General features: G+C 33.1%; 2 protein-coding genes across 3 annotated transcripts; one reads left to right on the forward strand and one right to left on the reverse strand.

Moving 5' to 3' along the window:
• The first annotated feature begins 1133 nt into the window (after window positions 1–1133).
• On the forward strand, window positions 1134–4326 carry LOC118044294 (probable inactive receptor kinase At1g48480). The gene is made up of 2 exons (XM_035052535.2): window positions 1134–2804; window positions 3399–4326. Exons 1-2 carry the CDS (start codon window positions 1466–1468, stop codon window positions 4016–4018), a joined length of 1959 nt encoding a protein of 652 aa, XP_034908426.1. The 5' UTR covers window positions 1134–1465; the 3' UTR covers window positions 4019–4326.
• A 5745-nt stretch (window positions 4327–10071) lies between these two features.
• On the reverse strand, window positions 10072–23079 carry LOC118044292 (probable serine/threonine protein kinase IREH1). 2 transcript variants are annotated; one of them, XM_035052531.2, is made up of 18 exons: window positions 22112–23079; window positions 19828–19892; window positions 19539–19718; window positions 18053–19447; window positions 17050–17222; window positions 16619–16865; window positions 15823–15915; window positions 15599–15739; window positions 15425–15517; window positions 15051–15255; window positions 14778–14863; window positions 12132–12220; window positions 11771–11822; window positions 11612–11668; window positions 11342–11515; window positions 11165–11242; window positions 10397–10560; window positions 10072–10300 (listed from the first exon to the last, which is right to left on the reverse strand). In XM_035052531.2, exons 1-17 carry the CDS (start codon window positions 22854–22856, stop codon window positions 10480–10482), a joined length of 3954 nt encoding a protein of 1317 aa, XP_034908422.1. In that variant the 5' UTR covers window positions 22857–23079; the 3' UTR covers window positions 10072–10300; window positions 10397–10479. The 2 variants fall into 2 exon arrangements, with proteins under 2 accessions (XP_034908422.1, XP_034908423.1); XM_035052532.2 differs by having other exon boundaries at window positions 10385–10560.
• Between the last annotated feature and the right edge of the window lie 1872 nt (window positions 23080–24951).

Genomic DNA, 24951 nt, shown 5'->3' on the forward strand with positions numbered 1-24951 from the left:
TATCTGTGTTTTTAACATCGATTGAGACACGACATCGTGTCAGTAAGCTGATACTGTCTGATCTGAATGGATATTTTATCGTCCACTTTTTCAGAAGTTGCAATGAGGACAAACTCGATGGTGATTAAGCCATAAGCGTGTCCTTTTGCGTTAAACTAATTAAAGCAATTAACCATTAAAATTACGTTGTCTTTTGAATTATTAATTATCACCATAAAGTAGATTACACAGGCTCACTCTTTTATTATTATTATTATTATTATTATAATAAAATGTATTTTTAACCAAAAGCGGTTTTAAGGATGGATGTATTTAAAAAATTAATAAATCTCTTAAAATTTAAAAATGAAAAATTAAGAAATGAAAATATCTTTTTAATCACCCTTGAACATTCCAATTTTTGTGATTTCTTATGCACAATTGATCAATTTTTCTAGGCTTGTACTGCAACAATTTTTGTTTTTGATATTTTAAAGGATAATCAAGTATTTTCATTATAAAATAAAACTACTTTAATCTCTAAATAAATATACTAATTGAGAAAGAATAAATTTGTCAAAATTAAAAATTTTCAAAAATAGAGAGTGAAACATTTATTTAAGTACAAGTATATAATAGGCATTTTGATTGTAAAAAACCCAAAACTTTAATTAGTTAGTTACTCTTTAAAACCATCATCAATGCTGATTTTTATTAACAAAATAATTTTATTAATTTTATTCTTTAAAAGTGATTGCTTTTATTTAATTTCTTTGGTTAATAATTGTTTTAGATAGAAAATTAAATATAATTTATAGCTTTTTTAGATTTATTAACATAACATGATATAATAATTAATAGTTCAGTTATAACTTACAAGATCCCATTAGTTACAAACTTTGCTTTCTTGTAAAAGAAAATGCTATTATTATAACATGTTTTTTAAAGTATTTTTTTATTTAAAAAATTTTAAATTGATGTTTTTATATAATTTTAAAGTGTTGATATAAAAATAAAATTTTTAAAAAAAATTATACACCATTTTAAAAAAAAAACAACATAAAAAATACAAAATAAAGTTAGAAAAAAAAGGAAAAGAAGAAGAAAAAAAAAACATAGTTGACTAGCCCCAACGCCTATCCAGCAACAGCCACCACTGCACTTCACTTCACCCCCTTCAATGCTCTCACATGCCAGTTACATAAAACAGCTAGGGTTACCCTTTTCAACTCTTTGTCCCTTTTCTCTCACTCTATTTTCTAACACTAACACCAACCCCATCTCTCTCTTCCTCCCCAAACAATGTCTGTCTATCATCTACCACCCAAAACCCTGAAAAAAACCTTAAACAAAACCTACACTATCACAACCACAATCCCACACATTTCCCATTCCCTTCCTTAAAATCTAAACTTTCTCACTCCCCCATCTCACATTCCCTTCGAAAATCCAATCTTTTCCTTCCAAAATTCCAAACTTTCTGAAAATGGAGACCAAATGTCTCCTCCCTTTTCACCTCTTTCTGTTACTACTCTCTCTACCTCTTTCAAAACCAGATCTCTCTGCCGACCATTCAGCCCTCCTCACTCTCCGTTCCGCTGTGCTCGGCCGAACCCTTCTCTGGAACACCTCACTGCCGACCCCTTGTTCGTGGACTGGTGTCTTATGTGAGCAAAACCGTGTCACAGTGCTACGGCTTCCTGGTTTTGCACTCACAGGAGAAATCCCACTTGGAATCTTCTCAAACTTGACAGAATTGCGCACTTTGAGTCTTAGACTTAATGCACTCTCTGGAAAGCTTCCTCAAGATCTTGCTAACTGTAAAAGTTTGAGAAATCTTTATTTACAAGGGAATCTTTTTTCTGGAGAGATACCTGATTTCTTGTTTGGTTTGAAAGATCTTGTGAGGTTGAACCTTGGTGAGAATAATTTTACTGGCCAGATTTCAACCGGGTTTGGTAATTTTATCAGGTTAAGGACTTTGTTTTTAGAGGACAATTCGTTATCTGGGTCATTGCCAGATTTGAAACTGGAAAAGTTAGAGCAGTTTAATGTGAGTAATAATTTGCTAAATGGGTCTATACCTGATAGATTTAAGGGTTTTGGGATTAGTTCTTTTGGGGGTACTTCTTTATGTGGGAAGCCTCTCCCTGGTTGTGATGGTGTTCCTAGGAGTATTGTGGTGCCTAGTAGGCCAAATGGGGGTGGGGAAGGTAAGAGGAAGAAGTTGTCTGGCGGTGCAATTGCAGGGATTGTCATTGGATCTATAACGGGGTTATTGTTGATTTTAATGATTTTGATGTTTTTGTGTAGAAAGAAGAGTAGTAGTAACTCAAGATCGATTGACATTGCGTCGGTTAAGCAACAAGAGATGGAGATTCAAGGGGGGAAGCCAATCGTGGAGGCGGAAAATGGTGGTGGGTATGGAGATGGGTATTCTGTGGCTGCCGCTGCGGCGGCTGCAATGGTGGGTAATGGTAAAGGTGGGGATTTGAATAGTGGTGATGGTAAAAAGTTGGTGTTTTTCGGCAAGGCTTCAAGGGTGTTTGATTTGGAGGATTTGTTAAGAGCTTCGGCAGAGGTTTTGGGAAAAGGTACATTTGGGACAGCCTATAAGGCGGTTTTGGAGATGGGGACTGTGGTAGCTGTAAAGAGGTTGAAGGATGTGACAATTTCCGAGAGAGAATTTAGGGAGAAGATTGAGACTGTGGGTGCTATGGATCATGAGAATTTGGTCCCATTGAGAGCTTACTATTATAGTAGAGATGAGAAGCTTCTTGTTTATGATTACATGTCAATGGGAAGCTTGTCTGCACTTCTGCATGGTGAGCATTTCTCAATTTTTGGATTTGACATGTTCTCTTTGGTTTGTTCATATATTTTCCCCTCTTTTGGATTTGCATATTGATGAATGATTGCTGAGATTTCTCCTGTGTGTCACCTTTGGAGATAATTACTATAATTTTTTATTTTTTTTTGTAGAATTATGTCTTATCTTTTTGTGTCTATCTGGTTGTGATTGTGATCTCTTACAACTGAATCCATCTGCCAAGTTAATGATGAACTGAGTCAAATTAGCAAATACTATGCTTTCTTTCTGATTGTCCGAATGGTTTGTTTTTACATGCTTGCATTGTTTTGCATCGGCAAGGAGTTTTTCCCCGCGGCTGTGCTTAAATTTGCTTGTTTTCTGCACATCCAAGTAGGTAGTGTTAAATAAGTAGAGAAGTCAACATATTTTGTCATTTCTTGTTTGAAATTTTCTTCAACTCAATAATAGACGAACTCAATTATCATCTTCAGAAGGAGTTATCTAGTCATACGTTCCCTTTGATCTAGTTTGGCAGGACACTTGAGTTGCCATATATTCAAACAATAATCTTTTGGTGTGTAGCCACTGATCTTCAATTTTTTCACAGGGAACAAGGGAGCTGGTAGGACTCCATTGAACTGGGAAATCAGGTCTGGCATTGCCCTTGGAGCTGCTCGTGGCATTGAATACCTTCACTCTCAAGGTCCCAACGTTTCTCATGGAAACATCAAGTCATCCAATATCCTTCTCACTCAATCATATGATGCCCGAGTATCTGATTTTGGCCTTGCCCGCCTTGTTGGTCCTCCCTCCACTCCTAACCGAGTTGCTGGATACCGAGCACCAGAAGTAACTGACCCTGGCAAGGTTTCCCAAAAGGCTGATGTCTATAGCTTTGGTGTATTGCTGTTGGAGCTGCTGACTGGGAAGGCCCCCACCCATGCCCTTTTGAACGAGGATGGTGTAGACCTTCCCAGATGGGTTCAGTCTATAGTCCGAGAGGAATGGACTTCAGAGGTGTTCGATCTTGAGCTCCTCAGATACCAAAATGTCGAGGAAGAGATGGTTCAGCTCTTGCAGCTTGGAATAGATTGTGCCGCCCAGTACCCCGACAACCGTCCTTCAATGTCTGAAGTAACAAGGAGGATCGACGAACTATGTCGGTCTAGTCTGCGGGAGGACTCACAGCCTGAACCAAGCAATGGTGCAGACGATATGTCCTCTTGATTAGCTGGCCACATCACTCCATGTATTGCAGAGGGATTTTCGTTGCTTTGTTTGTGCCCATAATTTAAATGTTTATTCTGGTGTTTGATGATGTGTTTGATCCGTTCTCATCTTTAATTAGGAGCCAACTGATATGTTTTATTTTTTTTTTGTTTTTCTTTTGCCTCCTCATCCCCACTGTACTAATTTCCCCTTTTTTTTTCATGAAAAATGAGGGGTGGATGTCTGTTCTATCTCTCCTTGTTGGGTGGATGGTGGAGGTTGTAATTATTATTCTTGCTTTTGCTTTTACTTTTTCTTTTGCTTTCGATGCAGCCTTTCATGTGTTTTGGTGACTTTGAAAGGTTTTATAATGTTTCTTCAGGCGACTCTCAAACCGCCTGTCGATCGATAAAGCTCACTTTTTTATGCTCCACCAACTCATTAGTGCTTTAGATTGTAGCCTCTTCGCCAAAGCCCTACTACGCTACAGACTTAGGGAGTTGTTAAAACATATCACACAGTTATAGGTTTTGCGTGTGTTAGTGTAAAATTTTGTTTTGTTTTTTTTTTTTTTAAATTAATATATTTTTAATAAATTTTTTAAAATAAAAAATATTATTTAATGTATTTTTTTAAAAAAATTATAATAAATAATATGCTCTTGATTTATTTAAAAGTATTTTATCCGATTGAGAATTAATTTTTTTTAATTTGTTTTAATTTTTGTTCTATAAAGTTATCTGATTTCTTGATGTAGATTATAAGTTTATGATTTCTTGATTTAGATTATAAGTTTATTAAGTTAATTCGGTTAGTTGACTTGAGTTATTGTTATTAAAAAAAAAATATCCTTTAATTTTAGGTTAATTGATAATTAGATTTTATAATTTGTTTTGATTTATTTTCTGTTAGGGTTATCATAGTCTTAAGTTAAAGTTGTAAATTTAACAAATTAACTCGAATTGATATGATATGTTATTTGTTTTTTTAGTTCTTTTTAATCAAATTATATTTTTATCGATCGTTCATATTATTTTTGGATTTATCAAGTTAAATTTATATTATTTTTTTCATTAAAAATATATTAGCAATACCTAAATATAATTTTTAATGTTCAAAATAAAATCAATGATCTAGTTACATCTAAATGGATGGTCATCTGTAAAAAGTAGTGGTCTCTATAATGAGATGGGATATAGTTGAACTTTATATGCATCCAAAGCCTCGAGAATTTGAAATTTCTTTGAAAATGAGTAGTGAGAAAAAAAACATAAAAATAATAATTATTAAAAAGAAGAAGAAGAAGAAGAAGGTGGGAGCGGGTAGACCTTCCATTTTCTAAAATGGGATCTGTTTGTCTCGTTGCCTTGTGCTGTCCTATTCTTCTTCGTCTTCATCAGAAGTTGCCCTAGAATAAGATGAACACACAAATCTTTTTCATCACATAATACAAAATTTGAACGCTCAACCAAGCAGGATGAGCCCAACATTCACTTGTCTTTGTCACTTAGTGTTAAGGCCAAATTAAAATATCTCCACTAATTGAAGGAATTGACTTGTGATGACAAAGGTTTTTCATTTTTTTTTAATTGTGGGTGTTCGGGTCAGTTTATGTGTACCTTGATTAATTTCACGGATCCTAAAATTAACGACCATGTAAGCTTCTAGTGATCATCATATAAGCAATCATATGACTCGAACCTGAAACCACAAAGAAAGTAAATTTCTTAGTCACATGTTTTTATTGTTGGGCCATCTCTTAGATGGTTATGTTTTTTATTTTTTGATTTTATTAGTCTCATTTTTAAGATTGAATTTTATTTTATTTATTAACGTAAATAATCATTTAGCTTGATATATCTTAACTAAATTTTATTTTTTGAATAAGCTGGAGGGATGTGAGGCTTACTATTTGAAATTCTTATAGGAGAAAATTATATGGTAAAAAGAACTTCAAAAATAACATCACCATCATGGAAAAAGTCTGTCCTCCCTTACCCAAGTTTTATTGGACCTTCTGTTTAAAAAAATAGCAAAGCCAACTAGCAAGTAAATAGAATATAAACTCAATAAGTGAGTCGTTTGTATCATTTGTTGTTTCTATTTTTGTTTTCAAATTTTTTTTTTTTTTTAAAAAAAAACCATCCATTATCATAGTTTTTAAGAGCATATTTTTTTCTTTTAAAAAATTTTCCGCAAGCGAACATCAATTTTTTTCTTTGGTTAACAAAAAAAAAGAAAATGATGTTTAAATACCTTTTAAAATCAAACAATTACAAAATCAAATCATAAAAAAAATAAAAAAAAAACTCAGAATCAGAAATACCTCTTTTCTATTGCAATGGGATTCATGATGTTCCAGCTAAAATTAAAAGCAATGATCCTTTTTTTTTTCATTATAGTCTTTATTTTTTATTGTTATTTATTTATTTAAATCCTTTTTTATTTTTAATTTCAACCATTATTATTTTTGATGAGAACTAATAAATATCACGAAAAAATTTATTAGAAGTGCCGACCAGACCAATTACAAAGTCAAGTGCCAAAAAAAAATTAAAAAAGCTTTCAATAGGTTAATTTAAGATATCTTGTCTAAGTCCAACTTCAAGAATTTAACAAGGGGGTGATCAAGCTTTGATTAATGTGATTTATGCAAAGGTTGGATAAGGGGTGGTGATTATGAGTTTAATTTATCTTAATATATAAATTTTACATTAATATTATAACTTTTGACTCAATTATTGAATTAGATTAAAAGTTTATTAGAAGATTTTAAAGATGTTGTTTTTTATAGAGTTAGAATTTCATTGTAATTGGAGTTTGAAAAGACCTTGCGATAAAAAATAATAAGATACTATGTAAAAACTGTATTAATTTTTTAATTGGTTCAAAATTATCCTTCATTTTAATTTATAAATTTTACTGCAAAGCAATTTCCTCATTCTACAGGACATTAGAGGCGATAGAATTGGAGTTTATTTTGGAGAGGAACCTAATTTAACAAGGATTCGTAGTTGACAATCAATTCCTTATTTGTTTAAGGAAACATAATGCACTTTTTATCAATTCATGTTTTAATACACGATACTCTCGTATTCAAATTCTTAACCATTAGACGAAAAAAAAGAAGAAGAAGAAAACCTATAATTTGTTTCATTTAATTGAAGTGTGTTGATTGAGAATATGGTTACCGTTATTTTTTAAAAAATTTATTTTTAAAATTAATATATTAAATAATTTAAAAATATTAAAAATATATTATTTAAAAAAAATAATTTTAAAACACAGTATCACTGGAATTTTCACGCCTCACCACACATTCCAAGGTCACAAGCGGATACAAAGCATTGACAATTAAGAAAAATCTAAAGTTAGATGTGTGTTCTTGTCAGCATTGAATACCCTCACCACTGTAATGTCTGATATTTCTTTCTTGCCAGGTACCCTATCATGTCAGTATCAGTAATCAAAGAAAAAACAAAAAAACTTGGGGTTTATTGTTCCATTGTACACATAACTCAGTTTATTATGGATTAAAACTCTAAAATTATCATTTTACTTTTATAAAGAAAAAATCTTTTAAACTTAGATTTATGGGAACACAGTGCAAATGATTATCAGAGATGAGGCTCGTGTTTTGGAAATATCAATAAACATGTAAAAAATTACCCACTTTTCTCAGATGCACAAATATAAGGTGGAATATACCACCATTCGTCTTTAAATAGAAGCTAAAAATTAAGCGTAAAAAAGTGGACCAAATGAGGAGCTGATCATTGGGGTCAAACAAATATTTTGTTTAAAATGTAAACAAGAATTGTCTAGATCACTCCCAAGAAGTCCACCTTGAAAGATGTTGATTCAAATCCTTACATATTCCAGGTTTCAAAATAAAAGGTGTGGTAACCTCCTAATATGAACCATAATCAATTTTACGAGTTAAGAATAATCTAAAAAAGAAATAAAAATATTATTTGATTTTAAAAAAAAATCTCACATAGCATCTTTTTTTTATAAAAGCTATGATTCTATTGGCGCGCTGGTTTCTGCTTATAATCAATGTATGATTCTAATAATAAACTTTACTAGATTTAATATTTTTTTAAAAAATCTATTTTCTCTTAATTGTATGAGTTAAACAAAAATACTTAAAATGGCTATGAGAAGATTTTTATTTAAAATCACAATAACTTTAATAAAAAAGTCTTATTGTAATAGGCTCTGTCCCTTACTTCTAGTCAAAGTGAGAGTGGTTGAGCGGAGACCAGCCTTTCTCCCTTCAAGCCGGTTAACAAAGGTCCAGGGAAGGAGAATGTCTCGGGCATCTTGCTATGAAGAAAGGGCAAAACGGGTAGAAAAGAAAGTAACACAGGGTTTATTTTATTTCAGTGCGATTACTGGCTTCGGAATCTAAATAATAAACTGGATGAAAGTTCTTTTCCGCTATTCAAATTATAACTTATTTAATCATTTTATTTTTCAAAAAATTATTTTTTATACACGTTTAAGTTAACAAAATAAATAAAAAATCTAAACACACTTGAAAAATTAATCAGTAATTACATAACGAAATATTTTTAAAAAAAACTGTAATAACCTTATAAAAAATAAAATCAAATAAATTATAAATATTAATTAAAAATCTAAATTTAAAAAAAAAAGATAAATAAAAAAAAGAGGGTGATTCACTGTTTATATGAACAGATGAAGCAGTGCCAGATCTTTAGTGTTTTTAGGTTACATAAAATTATTAGATAATAAAACTAAATCACTTGTAAAATTAAGCGGTAATACATACAAGTTGTATAGGTTGTGATAACCTCATACAAATACCAAATAAATTGTAAAAAATAAATTTAAAATCTATTTTTATTTTTTATTTAATTACACAATAATAAAACTAGATACGTCAAAAAATTAAAGTAGCAATCACATACCAAAAATATTTTCTTTAAAGTATAATAACCTCATAAAAATAAAATCAAAATAAATTATAAATATCAATTTAAAATCTACAAAACTATCAAAAGGATACGATTAAGGAAAACAAGCTTTCAAAAAAAAAACAAAAAAATAAAATCAAGTGATAAAAAAAAGGGTGCTTCACTGTTTTATATAAATAGTGAAGCACCATTAGCACTGTCCAGATCTTTAGTGTTTTTTGGGTAACAGAAAATAATTAAATCACTTGTACAATTAAGCAGTAATTACATAAAGTTTTTTTTTTGTTACAGTGCAAGTTGTTTTTTTTTCCAAGTAGTGATAATCTCATAACAAACACTAAATAAATTGTAAAAATCATTTAAATCTAACCAAATTTCAAGTATATATAACTTGAGAAAAAAACCTTAGAAAAAACCCAAAAAAACAAATCAAGTGTAAAAGAGGACGGGAGGTGCTTCAACTGTTCATATGAACAGTGGAAGCACCAATACCAAATCTTTTAGTAGTTTTTACTTTTTAGATGTAACACCATCTTGCAGCATTTAGAATACTGGCCACAGAACCTCTAATATTTTATTTTTCTCCCTTCATTTATTTGAAGTAAATAAATAAAGACCGCACCGTGCATGAAAGATGCAGTAACAGGACAGGCAAAGAGTAGCAAGAGTTTTCATTATAAATGGATTTGTGAAAACCAGAGGCAAATCAAGGGAAAAGGAAAGGGGAGCAAAGCAGCACATACGAGAACAGGTAGCACAACAAAAAGGAATCTGACTGCTAACAGTAGTAAATACTAACATGACCAAGTGTATATTTAATATTATAATTGTTTTTGCAATTGTAATTTTAAGAAACACTTTTAATAGCAGTGTTTTAAAAAAAACTACTGTGAAATTAAGCAAACAGCGGAGAAAAATAGGTTATTTTAGCTTCTACAAAATCAATGTTTAAAACACAATTATATATGAAATTCAGTATAAAAAACATAAATTATTTGCTAACCAAACAAATTTTCCGTTGTGATTGGACAAAAAAACAGCAACTGGTCTCTAAACTTCTTACGGTCACGGATTAAACCACAGAATAGCAAAGAATCTTGCAAGTTTGATGATCATATTACACTGAACTTCAAAAATAGGGATGTGTTCTTTCATTGATACGAGGTGAAAATCACAAAAAAGTACACCAGACATCAAAAGAGCGCAGACCAACACCGGGGCATTTAAATAATGGAAAACAATATTCCTCAGCTCAACTAAACAAATAAAATTGAACCCCAACAGTGTGGATCCATTACCTATACTGAACAAAGAGCACATCCCAAAGCAGTTTCAGTCCTCAACTTTTCTTCTATGTCTGCAAGTATCAAAAATGAATTAAATTACCATCTGTAGATCATAGAAGAAATGAAAAGATGTAATGAGGGGAGAAAACACTAACTAGAGTAATTACATGTACAGAGTATATAAACAACACTGGCAAATCAGATGCCCCAAGGAACACGATTCTTCTGGCTTCTGACCAAGGAGAAATGGTCATAAATTAGTTGTTGGTGGATCATCCTTCCAACCCTTGGAGAGAAGATCATAGTTGATTGATGCAAGCTGGGAGAGATTCTAAAACCACAGGAAAAAAAAGAAAGAAGGTAAGAATGCAGTCATGGACACAACAGAATGGTAAAGGAATAAATATACAGCACAAATTATCCAATAAGAATTAGAGCAATACCGCTGTACATTTAAGCTATAAGCTAAAGTACATCGTGGATCGTATTAAATAAGTTCTGAATTAACTCAGAACAAACGATCCTTGAGCAATACATTGTTTATAAGCGTGGAATCAGAAATTTTCTTACCTTTTCTTTCCTTTCTTTCCAAACTAAAAAGAAAATCAAGAAAATATTGTTCTTAAAATTTTTATTTGTTCCAGATGATCAAAGAAATATTTTTTCTCAAACAAAATCTAACAGAATATTTTAAGGTTCTATATTTTTTTTGTCCTAGCAGACATGAAAATTGTGTTTGGGCTAATAAACATCATTTCTTGATGAATGTATCAGTTCTTACCCCAATCTAACTTTAGGAACCAAAAATTGAAAGACTAAGGAAAAAAAATCAATAAAGAAAAGGTAAACAGGACAACTTTACTTGCCAAAAACACGTCAAACATTCAGATTAGGGAAGAAGGAGTTGTTAATCCAGCTTAGGGGAATGGAAGTACCTTGAATGAAAAATTACTGAAGGAGTAATTGACACATGAACCAGACTCAAATTCAGCAAGACCTTGACATTCATCTCCCTGTTTATCATTATGGCCCAAGAGTGAGTCACTTCTGCAAAATATGCAGGGGGGGCATAAAAATTTCCGAAGATTGAGAAAAACTTTAGGACATAATACCACTTCATCATGGCGATTGCTTAAGCAGCTACTGCTGCCACTCAAGCTATCTGCATCACTCGAATCCTCAAAGTCACTGGCTGGGTATATTGCATCATCTGAAGTATTCCAAGAGTATCGACTAGTGAAGTAGCTTGTATCAAGTGCACTCTCTGAACTGGGCACAAATGCAGCCTGAAAGATAGCAGATGCAAAAATGATAAGTCAATCTACAACCCATTTTGTAAGACTGCATAAAGTCATGCTTATACTCAAGGAAGACAATCACACCTTTTGCCTGGCAAGTGTGTCCCAGTTGATATCTTTAAAGAATACATGCTGCTTTACCTGGATTAAAAGTTCTGCTTTTAGTAGGTTAAAGGTACAACGAAATACATGCATGAACATGAACAGGCTGGAAAATAAACTAGAAATAAAAGTTAAGTTCACCTCTGATGCTCCTCCAGCTCCAAGTCTCTGGTGAGGATCTTCAGTTAATAATCTGGAGATGAATAGTATTAGTCCAGACTCAAAAAAATCAATCAATTCACAATACAAAACTCTACCTCAGGAAATCTAATTTACAGTGTATCTTGCAAATTAAGATCCACTAAATACAAAAAAGATAAGAAAGTCTCTAAATTCAGGTCTCATAAAATACCAAAGAGATCGCAGGCATTGTATTTTACAGCAAATCAGTTGAAATGGAAGCATCTCATCATAAATGATGAAAAATCAATCAGATCAATATACATTTCAATAACAACATTAATAGACTAAACATTTATAAGAACTAGGCAAACTCTCTTACCTATCAATTAGATCATGTGCTTCAGGACTCATTTCCTCAGGCACCCGTGGCCAAGGTATCTTACAGTTGAGAATATTATCAAATATCGTCTAGAAGCAAAAAGGGAAATAAGAATGGAGCAATAGAAACAAAATTGAAAATTAACATGCAAAATAAATAAAAGAAAAAGAAATCCAAAGTTATTTCAAACAATCACTAAGAAATAAATAACTTTCCAGAATAGCATTCCAAAGCCCACAAGCTTTGTTACAAGATGGTTTGAATGGCTTAATTTTACTTGATTAAGAAAAACAGTAAAGGTTGACGTTGTACACCAAACGATCCAAAACACCATGCACCTGAGTGCCTACTATCATATTTGACATTAATGGTTGCATGACTCGGTGTTTGAAACAATTTTGCAACCAACCCTGACTAATGTCCACCATGAAAATAGAAGCCAATGCCCTATAGGGACGGTCAGGTAGCAATAGAGGAGCCTGACATAAAAACATGGAGCTATTTAAAAGTATGGAAAACTACATGACTATTCATGCACTATCACGTCAGACCACTCACACACATCCACATGACATGTCGCAAACTCACATCTTAGGCCACCAAAGACATTTTGCTGAGCATCATCAACCATTGTCAAGCAACAATTTCTCACAGCTTCATCAGGAATTTTAAAGTTGGCTAACTTCATTTTTACCCCCATAGATTCATTGATGTTCCACTTCTACCCCTATAATTTAAAGTTTCACAAAATTACCCTTCTAGATCCCAATAAGTTCCATGTTACAATTTAACATTACATGGCCTACTCTTCGAATTTGCTCTTTTGATGGTTTTCTTTTCTTTTTTTTTCACTTCACTTTGGGGGACTATTGTTCTTCTTTGAGAAGGTTTGGCTTCAGCTTATTTTAGTTTGAGGTTTAAGTTTTTTGTGAGATGCTATAACATGAATGGGGATTTAGAGAAAAATAAGGAAAAAAGAAAATGTAAGAAAACAGTTTAGTAATTTATAGCAAGGGCAAATTGAAACTCTTAAAAACTAGAGGGGTAAAAATGAAAATTTTAAAAATTGGGGCTAGAAATGAATCTATATGTGCAAAAATTAGTTTACCTTCAAAGTTTTTACATTACAGACTACCTACCACCCTCTAAGCTATCTCTTGATATCTAATCTAGAATGCAAACTACCACCCCAAAATTATTGTCCAAGTAAACATCTGTGATATTAACAGCTATAATCATGTCCAATTGTCTTCAAGTACAACTCATTGCCTTAGTAGACTGCCTCCACATGCCATAATATCTCACTGAGTCATTTAACCTAAATTATACTACCTCGCACTATCAAGGTCCCTATTGACATCTTAAAAGAATTACCTTGTAATAATCTTTTTTAAGTTTCTGTATTTCCTCGAAATAAAATATATAATTGCAGCGATGATGAAACAAGGTCAGCTATGGAGAACCATTCTAATGTCTTAAAGTAATTATCTGGAAAAATTCAGATTTTCTCAGATTATCTGGCAAAATTCAGATTTTCTCAGAATCTATCTCAGTCTACTGCCTATTTGTAGCTATTCATTCAACAACTTCCTCCCACACATCATGAACCGAAGTCTGGAAAGCAAATTAGGAAGTCTCATCCTTTCCTGTTGGCACTGACTCCGAGCAGATTTTAAGCTAATGCTAACCCACAATTTGGGGAATACTTGTTTTTTGTATAGATCAAGTCTGGTTACTGAAACTTCTCTGCAGTAATTTAATATTAGAATTTAAAGAAGGTTTAAGGAATAACATCTAGAAATGAAACCTCAGCACCACACCATGATTCTTAAGAGTTGGACCTAAAATTGATTGCATCTCAAAATCACAAAGGGCATGTTGTCTGGAAATTCTAAGAAAATATTGCATTCCGCCTATTGAAAGATCATATAAGATGTGCATATATAAACCTCTTAAAAACAACTAACTCTAATTCTAGACTTGGAATTCTAAATGAGAATACACTAATATTGTTAATATTAAACAAAAAAAACATAAATCTTCCTATGTAGAAGGTATTTTGTACTTCCCAATTTCAACAATATACACCTATTATGTAGAAAATTATAAAAATTAATGTTTCTCCTGATACATATTCAACCAAAATTACACTTGCATTGCTCCTAGGCTGTTTCACTGCAAGAAAAAATTAATTAAGAAATGCAGCATATCAACTGGCTAAGAAAATAGGGTCAAATGCAACTCTCATTGCTTCAGAGGTGGTTGAGAGAGGAAAGTTCCCATCACAAAAAACTAACATGTTTAGTAGTATGACAATTATAATATCATCCTGCACTTTCCAGAACCATTTCTTTTAAAACTTTCCCAGCAACGCTCACTTTCATAAGAGAGGAATACTTATCATGACCCAAACTAAGCATCTCAAAGTTATCCCTAGTTATTATACTCTTAGGTTCATTAATCCTAAGCATGAAAAGTACTACTCATTGTTTAGAGAATACAATAGAAATATTTTTCAGAAAAACTAAATAAATTAAAGTTCGTAAAAGAAGATAGAAAGAAAAAGAATTTATCAGGAGGTAAGTTGAAGAGAGAACATAGCAACAAAATTCATAACAATACTGTAGACAGAAGCAAGGAATTAACCTGGGGATGCTCTGCATTAAAGGGTGGAATACCAACAATCAATTCAAATAAAATAACACCCACAGACCACCAATCAGCAGTTGTTCCTGCAGAAAATTATACAGAGAGTTTATTGTTTCAGGCATTTAAATGTAATTAAGTAATAAGGTTAGCATTACATAAGCTGCTTTAAGGAACACCAAACATACACTTTTAGTAAACCTAATGTTGCATCACTATACAAATAAAATAAAGGCAATTGTAGCACCCTGAGCTAAAACAGGGTATACAAACCATGTCCTGTTCCCAGAAGTATCTCTGGTGCCAGATAATCAGGTGTGCCCACAGCGGAACGTTTTTTCCGCCTTTCTCGCTGATGCTCGGAAGTAGATAGTTGAGGTTCATCATCCACAAGCATGGAAGTCCCGCTAACTGCTGGACCAGATAAATCATCGGTGCTATTGATGAGACCAACCTTGGAAAGACCAAAGTCTGTCAGCTGTTAAAAAGAATGTACACCTTAGTTGGACAAGGGCATCTTGAAATTAAAAAAAAAAAATACTGGAACAAGGTCACAGGATAAACTAATAATGGCAATCAAAAAGTGTAGGTGTTGGTAAGAAATAGCAGGACAAGTACAAAAAGATAAAATAAAATAAAGGAGTTACCTTGATATGTCCATCATGTGCAATCAACAAATTATCAGGCTTCAAATCACGATGAACTACACGCAGTGAGTGCAAATATTCCAAAGCAAGCACCTTAAAAGCAATAATAATTAGATTTTGAAACTGCTCTATATGCAGTATAAGTATTTATGAGGGACAAACACTAAAACTTACAACTTCTGCAATGTATACACGAGCAACATCTTCATCTAAGCAGCCCAAATTTCTCAACAATGAATACATATCGCCACCATTCAAATACTCCATCACAAGATACAAATTCTCACGACAAGTAAACGAATAGAAGAAGCGAACCTGACAAATTACACATATATGTTAGAATGGAAAATGAATTTTTGATGACCTGCCAAAATGATATGCAAGCTAGACATGCTCACCACAAAGGGATTGCGGACTGAAATTAAAATATCTCGTTCTGCTAGTATACTTTCAACAGCATTCTTGCGGATCATATCAGCCTTTTTAAGAACCTGTTGCAAATGCCAAGTATCCAATCAATTCTGACTCAACTTCCTCTTTACTTCCCACTGACAAAAGACGAGCATGGGACACTCAACAACAAGAACCATTAAATTACAGCCTAATATCAGCAACAAACACTGGGTCCACACACACACCCCGCATATACATATTATCTAAAATTCCATCTATTCAGATAAAATCATAAATTAAGAAACAGGAGTTATATTATTGACAAAAGGGAGATTTGCCATTCGAACTCTTGAAACAAATATCATCATGAATGCCTACCCTCAAATTCAAACATATAGTTTCCTTAAGATTCCCTGTAAAAAGTGTTCAGACTTCTGAAGGAATTTGATGCATCTTGTCTCGTCTTACCCTTTATGTGAACTTGAGGAACTACCATAAAAAATCACAGTTTCTTATTTGACAAAATCCCACTGGGCCTAACTACAGTACCATGACCTCACCCCATTCCATCTTGATAAAAAAATTCTACTTTTGGGGGGCTATTCACAACCTCTTCCTGCATGAGGCACCTAACTTCAAGGCCTCATAAGCCCCAAAATTATAGTTGATTAGACACACATTTACATAAATATTGTCTCAACAAAGGAAATTTAAGGAGAAAAAAAAAGCAATCAGTAAAATAAAATGAAGCAAAAGTCAAACTACAAAAGAAATTACAACCACAACATCAAATATTGGTACCTTTATGGCAAAAAGGTCTCCTGTTGCTCTCTTTTTAGCTAAAAACACCCTTCCAAACGCCCCACGACTTATTGGTTTTATTATCTCGAAGTCATCTATGGAGGTACGATCCTTAGAAGAATGTATTGGACTTGTTCTCAAGCTTCGAACAACATCATCTTCCAAAGGTGTATCTTCATGAATTACAGTACTTGTTATATCAACCTTCTCATCTTCCACTAGCTCACAAAGCTGCAAATACTTCTCCCTGCACAACAAGAAAGAAGAACAAAGTGGCAATCAATTAACTTTCCATAAGAATTCAAAATTGCGAAACTTCTCTAGAAGAAGTGCACACTAAATTTCACTGAAAGCTAAATTCAAACTTCATAATAAATGGATGTTCTTTGCATATATAACGAAAACTCCAAAACTTTTCATGCATTACCCACCGAATAAGCTTCTCAATTCTTGTTCCAAAAGTCTCCACAGTAAGCGCATCAAACTTTCTCCGCTCAATGACAACCCTCAACTCTCCAAGACAAGTTAGCAAATAGGGAGTGGAGCGATCATCCTCTAGAGGTGTAGTTGCTACACATCTTGCAATATCAGCAAGTTCATTCAGCTGCATCAATACATAGACACCTTCAAAAATAAAACTTAAACAAAAAGTAATCAATTCCAATCAGCAAGAACTGCATTAAGGCCACACCAACTTGCAAGTACTTAATGTTCTTCCAGCTGCCTTAAGAACATTGTTTATTACATTTTCTCTTTCTTGTCCCCTCTGAAAGCATGTGCAATTACAAAGAATTTCATATTGCAATTTTGGAATATGGCTAACATTTAAGATAAAATTCAATTTAAAAATAAGGACAAGTGTTACCGTGCTGATGAGAGACACCCTGTCTATAGTGCAACATTATTTAGTTATGTAACATCCTAAAGCACAATAGCTAACTCCTTTTTAGGGATGGCAAAATTACCTGCCCTAATGGATACCCAACAAAACCTGACCCGATGGGGGCAGGTATGGGGGTTTTTCCCCTGATATGCAAATGGCAATGGGGGCAGGGTACATGCCCCCGCTCCGTGGAGAACCCGAACCTGATCATATAGATCCATATATTTTGTTTTTGATCTTTTGTCTGTATATTTCTTGAATAACTCACCTTTTAAAATCAATTTATACTTCAATATTAATGAGTTACAATAAAATTCAATATTCATATGTAATTAATATCAATTTTTCATCAGATATTAACTGCCAAGTATTAATTGTACATACAAATATTATACTTTTTTTTATTAATGGAGATTCCCCATACCTTATGAACTCAATTAATATGGGAAGGGGCCAGAGAAGTATAACCCGCCCCAAACCTGCCCCATTTCAAAGGGATTCATAACCCATTTATCATTTATCTATAATAAGACAGAAAAATAGACAACTACCTGAGGAAGATCATCATGCTCGGAAAAAGCACTCTTCCCTGCTAAAAGCAAGTCTATATGACTGGTCTTTGGTGTCAATAATGGAGATCTAGGAGTCATGCTACCAGCTGATGATGTGGCCATTCCTTGATCAGACTTGGGACCAAATCGGGTTTTACATGACATGGAAGGCAACCCTTTCAGGTCATCCATAAAAACAGCATTATCAGCTTCAGGAAAGCAGTCAAGCATGTCCTCTGACCCTCTACGAGACCAATCACTGAGTTTTGGAGAGAGAACATCAGATTCTTCAGTCACACTAGAATTTGATACTTTAGCAACATCTGGGCTTCCCACTGCATGATGAATATCCTTCTGGACTATCATCTTCTCAAGTGTTTCGGAAATTCTGATCAAGCGTTCGTTGACACTTAGACCCTTCTGATCACATCGATCTGCAATTGCACAAATTCTTAAATGATCTTCTACATGTGAAGTTGGAACTTCCTCCTCACAAATGCGACAAATTATTGAACTCTCATCAGCAATATTCTGCTGATCACCCCAGTTTCCCCAAGAAATTTTAGGTTGGTGCTTTGTAGAATTTTCATGCAAATCTTTCACCATTGGAAGGTCAGAAACCTTTGCAGCAGCCAGATGCACGTCAGAGGCTCCTCTCCTGTCATTTGAAGTTTTCAAAGGTTCAATCTTACTGTCATTCTGCTCCTCTACAGGAACAACTTCCTTTGTGCTTTTGCCAGGAGGAGATGGGAGTGGCTTCCACGAAGACATCCGATCCCTGCCTGTGGGAGACTCGGCACTCTTAAGAGCATTATCAGCAGGAGAGAGCAGTTTTCCTGGCATTATATCTTGTTCTCTGCTCCAATCATGCTGCTCTTGACTGTATGATTTTCTTACTAATGCAGCCTTATGCTCTTGACTATATGATTTCTTTCCTGAAGCTGCCTTCTTTGCAGCACTAGAAACTTTCCCATCCCTACCAACAAAAGGAATTCGTTTATCTAAAGGATGCAAAAGCCTAGATTGACGAAGCCCAAAAACATTTTCATTCTCATCCAGCACCCTTTCCTTGTGGAATTGCAATAATCTGGTACACCTTGTTAGGATGAAAAGCATTCGGGTATGAAGTTGCTTCAAAATTCCCGGGGGAAGTTCTTGGCGTCTATCATCCAGTTCTTGGACTATAACTTCACACTGAAGCCAAAACTCTCCAGGTGTTGTCATAGCGCAACTCCGAGCCAAAACCAACAAGTCTTCAATAGTTTCCTGCCACTCAGGATGACTATCTGCATTTTTTTCAAGAATTCCAACCAGATCCGCTGCAAAGATAGCCAGGTCAGAATTCACTTCTTCCTTTGCTTTGTCAAATTTTGCACGTATCACAACCAAGATTTCCTGTACCAAAACTAGAAGATTAATCAGGAGGCAAACTTCATAAAGCACATTGCATCATCTAGAAGAGATAAAATGCAATTGAATAAGTTACCTCCAAGTTATTTATCCCTCGAGGCTTCCAAAATGGGAAAGGCCGTACACCTTTGGAATTTAATTCATGTGAGAAACTTTTTATGTCAGCGGGAAACCTCTTTCTAGGGGCACTTGTCAAACGGAGTATTGCTTGAAACCTGGGAGATTCAGATTCCTTTGGGTTGTCACAATCATAAGTCTAGAAAAACAAACATTTAAAACACCATTGTGAGGAAAACTAGCAGAAGAACAACCGACTAGGTAGGAGACAAGTGAGGGAATATCAATAAAAATATCTTGACTAGTACCTCAGGTGTGATAGCATCTGAACTTCGTAAGCCTCCAGAGTGACCCCATGATGAATTATGTTGACCTGCCATGGTAACAAAATATCAGAAATGTTTTTTTGCGAAGGAAGACATATAGAACGTTGCATGCAAGAACATTCCATGAGCAAAAACCATTTCTACATTGACAGAGTTTAAACTTGTATGAATTTCAGACTTTGTCCCAGGGAAAAGGCCTTCTATCTATGCAAATATAACAAAAAGAAAAATGAAGGGTGCAACTGCCCGCACTGTTTTTTTTTTTTTTTTTCCAGCATACAATCACTTCCCAACTATGAAACCATAGCATCCTAGGCCCCCAATATGTACAGCCATCCAACTTCTAAACAACGTCAACAGGAATTTAGGCACAATTGTACACTGACCAGATTGATGAAGTTTAACAGCAATTCTGCTACAATTGAATTGTTAAATAAAGAAGACCTTCCTTATTCTTTTTACACATAAAATAACAACATACAGTCTGACTTTCCTTCTCACCAAGAATTTTGTCATTACAAAACATGAATTAATTTGCTGTCCAAACATGTTCCTCGCATAATTATCACTATTAACACAGTGTCCATCTGGTCCCCCACAAATGCATGTAACAAATTCAGTACCTCATGTCAAACAGACCCTGATGTTCTGACATGATGAAGAACCTGCTAGGATATATCTCTTTCAAACTAGTTTTTTATATAATTTAGACCAAGGCATATTGCTTCATTTCCAATAACTCCACAAATTTTCTTTACAGAAATTGGAAACTCTTTTGCAAAACCTGTCAACTAAATCACAATTCTGAAAGTTCCACCAAAATTGGACAGCTTTTCCAGAAATGTACACTTCTTTATATAGAATGTTGTAGATACAAATTCATATTAGACATTGTTTCTATCAAAAAACCATCTCAACCCAAAAGCTTAAATTAACAGGTGAGGTTCCAATATATGATTTATACTATTCCCACACCCCCTCAAGTGAAAGTCTAGGGTGATGAGATTCAAACTCATGATCACTTAGTCAACAAGGCTTTAATACCATGTCAAATAATCATCTCAACCCAACCTAAAAGCTAAAGTTGTTAGGTGAGGTTCCAAGATTGATTTATAATATTCTCTAATAGTTTGGATACCATATATCTGGCAAAACAAACATGACTTAGTTAACTACGTCGCAGGGGCATATTTCATGATGGAACATCTCCAAAGCAAATACACAAATATGATCCCAATGCAATTTCCAGTCCAATTCTTCGCATCACTCTTAATAAATTGAATGTGAGGTCGGATCCAAGAATACATTAAGCAAAAAAAAAATTGCAAATGCTTTACCACACAAATATCACCGTTATCATTTCCAGACAATCTTGAAAATCCACAAATCTTATCAGTACCTGTAATAAAGCTCTTTGAGGAGCCATGCATGATTTAGAGGTTCATTGCTAAAGGTATCATCCTCCTTTCAGATTTAATTGTTTTGGAAGTTTTAATTATCAGTTCATTCCAGACAATGGATTTGCAATCCAAGGATGAGATTTGAAACCTCTTAGTATTTAAGAACCTTAGCTACTGAAAAAGTGGACTTTTAGTCATCAATCTCCAATGGATGGAAAGCTGGCGCATTGCACAAATTTTGAAATCTGTATATGGTCCCAAAATTATGCCACTTTAGCAAAATTTAAGATTTAAGTTGGAGGCACCCTTCAAGCTATTTTATTTTAGGCAAGATTTCCCAACCATGGAAGTTAAAAAACATGATCTTGTAGTTTTTTCAACAAAAGGATTGAGGGCCTTTTCCAAGCCTTTGCATGATCTATACAGCAAAGAGTAAAGCTTTTGCATGACCAATATACTTCACCAATCCTTGAGTGGATATGAATAGCTCCTCTAGACAATTCCTTATTAAAATGACCTACCTTTTAGGTTTGAGGATGTAAGGACCTAGACATTGCTTAAGATTGAGCAAATCCTATTTCAGTTGATTTTATGGAAGAACCAAGCCCTTACTTATTAAACACCTGAAGGAGCTAGACATTGCTTAAGATTGAGCAAATACTATTTCAGTTGATTTTATGGAAGAACCAAGCCCTTACTTATTAAACACCTGATAGGATGTCACACTTAAACAAATTTTCCCAATAGTCAACTACACTTTGAAACAACAAATATGTGAGCAACGCCAAATATTAAAACAAGTAAAAGCAAGCAACCACGAACTTCAAAACTATAACCAGTAAGAAAAAAAAAGGTAACTAACTTACCTGCTTCGCTTGATGACTCCCCACTTTGCAACCTAGTTCTTGCCTGCAAATTCGGACTAACTTCTCTAGACTGTCCTCCACTTCCAGTAGATATGCTATCCGAATTATCACCTCCGTTACCACTCTCTTGAAACACCCTCAACTTACTCTGCCCCAATATTCCTTCCTTCTTCTTTCCTGACCCTAAAGAACTTGAATTCGAACTCGACCCTCCATCCCCACTACTAGCACTTGGCCTTGACAAATTACTAGACCCCAATACACCACTCCCTTTATCACCTTTAAAACTAAAGAAACTCTCTTGTGGCAATGGCCCTGATCTTGTTTTGATCCTATTCAACCCCAAAGATGAAGCTAAAATCGGCGAAACAGAATATTTTTCTGCTTCTTTCTTCTTATTATCAACCAAGACACCACCTTTTTTGGATTTTAAATCCGACCCAGAATTTGAAATCCCGGGTTTGGTAGGAGTTTGAGGTTGGCTCACAGTTTCTTTGCCTTTCAAAAATGAGTCTTTCTTTTTTACCCCATCTTTAACTTGGGTTTGCTTGCGAGTAGAATTATTAGAAGTAGCAGTACTAGCTGGAGTAGTAGGTGTTGAATCTTTAGATTTGGCGGGTTTTTTCTTGTCGGACCCGATCGGTGAATTTGACCCGATTGATCTTGGACTGTTGTTCGATCCATCAGGACTTGAAGTCTCTGATTTCTTTGAAGATGAGAAAAATAGCTTGTTCTTGAACACCATTTTGTTTTAGGGTTTGTTATTTTTTTCTCTTGTTTTGGTGCAGCAGCGGACTGCTAAAGAGAGAGTTGTGACGTTTGAAGGGGAAATGTGTGTGTTTTGAGTTTTTTGGAGAGAGAGGGACAAAGGGCAGTTGGTGGTGGTTTTTTTGCAAGGAGATGATTGGATGGACAAGAAAGGGGGGTGGGTTGTTTGAAGGGTTGAATCTTGAATGTCTGAAGAGAATATAGCTGAAGTAGAAAGAGGGGACGGGAAAAAGAAAAAAAAAAAGTGATTTTTGTGTTTTTTCATTTTTTGGTAAATGGATAAAAAATATATTTTTTTTCAAGCCTTTTTTTATGTCGTTATTTGGAGTTTGAATATTAAAATGAATTTATCTGTTTAAATATTTAAACTACATGAAAAATGTAAAATTTGAAGTTTCAAACATCTGCATGAAATCAACTTAGTAACTTAAATGTTTATTTAAGAATGTAATTGTGATTGTTTTTTAAAAATATTTTTATTTAAAAAAATATATTAATAATTTTTTTTTATTTTTAAAAAAATTATTTTTAAAATCAACACATCAAAATAATTTGAAAATATTAAAAAACATATTAATTCAAAACAAAACAAAAATTCAAATTTTTTCAAAAATACTTTTGAAACGTAGTGCTAAACACGTCCATGCATTTGATCGTGGGTTGAATTATATTTTTAAAAATATTAAAAAAATTATTAAGAGAATGGAAATTATTTTGCAATATTATAAATTCAGGCAACACGATAAATCTTAAAAAGCTTGATGTGAATTGATTTATTTATTAGATTTAAAGGAAATTTGGATATTTTTTTATTTTTAAAAATAAATGTTAAATGATAAATTTTAAAAAAATAATAAGATAAAAAAAGAACGTCGAGCCATGTAAACTTTTCAAACAAATAATATGAGATATTAGATCAAAAATACCATTTATGGAAAAATAATAAAACTCAATTCTTAGCAAATCTAACATTGAATAATGAATTATCATTGTTGTTGTTATTATCATCATTATTATTATCATTACTAATATTATCAATGTCATTACAAGTACATCTATTATTATTTACTATTATTATCAATAAGTAATCTCATAATTATTATTAGTATTATTATCGTGATCATCATTATCATTATCATTATTATCGTTGTTATTATTATCAAAATTATTATTATTATTTATATTATTGTTATAATTATTATCACCACCACTATAACTAATATTACTATTATTTTTATTCTTATCGTATATCATTATTATTATTACTACCACTACTATTATCACTACTACTACTTTCACCATCGCCATCATTACTCCTCTCCTCCTACTACTACTACTATTATTATTATTGAAATAACAAAAATCATAAACTTGTTTTGAAGGATAAAATCATAAATCATAAAAACTTTGACAAAAGAGCAAATGAAACAAATAAGAAATCAAATGAAAAAAAGAACAAAACTAAAATAAATATTATTACTATTGAAAAAAAAAATCATAAATTTTATTTGAAGGGTAAAATTAAAAACTATAAAAACTTTGACAAAAGTGCCAAGGAAAAAAATAAGAAATAAAAAATAGAAGGAGCAAATTGAAAAACTTTATATACACAAATTAAAATTAAAGGACTAAATTGTAAACAAATAAAACTCTAACAAAAGAGAAAAGGACCAAAATAAAAAATCAACACTAAAAGGATGGATTTTGAAACACCAATAAAAAATAAGGATGGATTTAGGATGATTGAAACTATAAAAGGAATAAAAACAAAATAAGAAATCAAAAGAATAAGGACAAAAATGAAAAAAAATATATGAAAAATTGTAATTGAAGGACAAAATTAAAAAAAAAAAAAACTTCTATAAAAGGAATAAGAATGCAATAAGAAATTCAAAGAATGAGGAATGAAATTAAAAAAATAACAAACAAATAGGACAATTATGTATTTTAGTTGTCAGGAAAGAGAAAAGAAAGAAAAAACAAAAATAATCGATCATCAGTTGCAATTTAACCACCATAAGTTTACACATGCCACACCATGTGAAAAAAAAAAACATGACTGCGCATCCAGG

Source organism: Populus alba, chromosome 12 (genome assembly GCF_005239225.2).
Source record: "Populus alba chromosome 12, ASM523922v2, whole genome shotgun sequence".
Lineage (NCBI taxonomy): Eukaryota > Viridiplantae > Streptophyta > Magnoliopsida > Malpighiales > Salicaceae > Populus > Populus alba.

Bases quoted from the DNA above. Each gene is read 5' to 3' on its own strand.
- LOC118044292 (XM_035052531.2), bottom strand. From the start codon at position 22,856: ATGGTGTTCAAGAACAAGCTATTTTTCTCATCTTCAAAGAAATCAGAG. The intron at 12,221-14,777 runs GTTAATTCCTTG...TTTTGCTTCTAG, and splicing joins TTAATGCAGAGCATCCCCAG to ACGATATTTGATAATATTCT. The intron at 10,561-11,164 runs GTACTTCCATTC...CTGTGGTTTTAG, and splicing joins TCAGTAATTTTTCATTCAAG to AATCTCTCCCAGCTTGCATC.
- LOC118044294 (XM_035052535.2), top strand. From the start codon at position 1,466: ATGGAGACCAAATGTCTCCTCCCTTTTCACCTCTTTCTGTTACTACTC. The intron at 2,805-3,398 runs GTGAGCATTTCT...ATTTTTTCACAG, and splicing joins CTTGTCTGCACTTCTGCATG to GGAACAAGGGAGCTGGTAGG.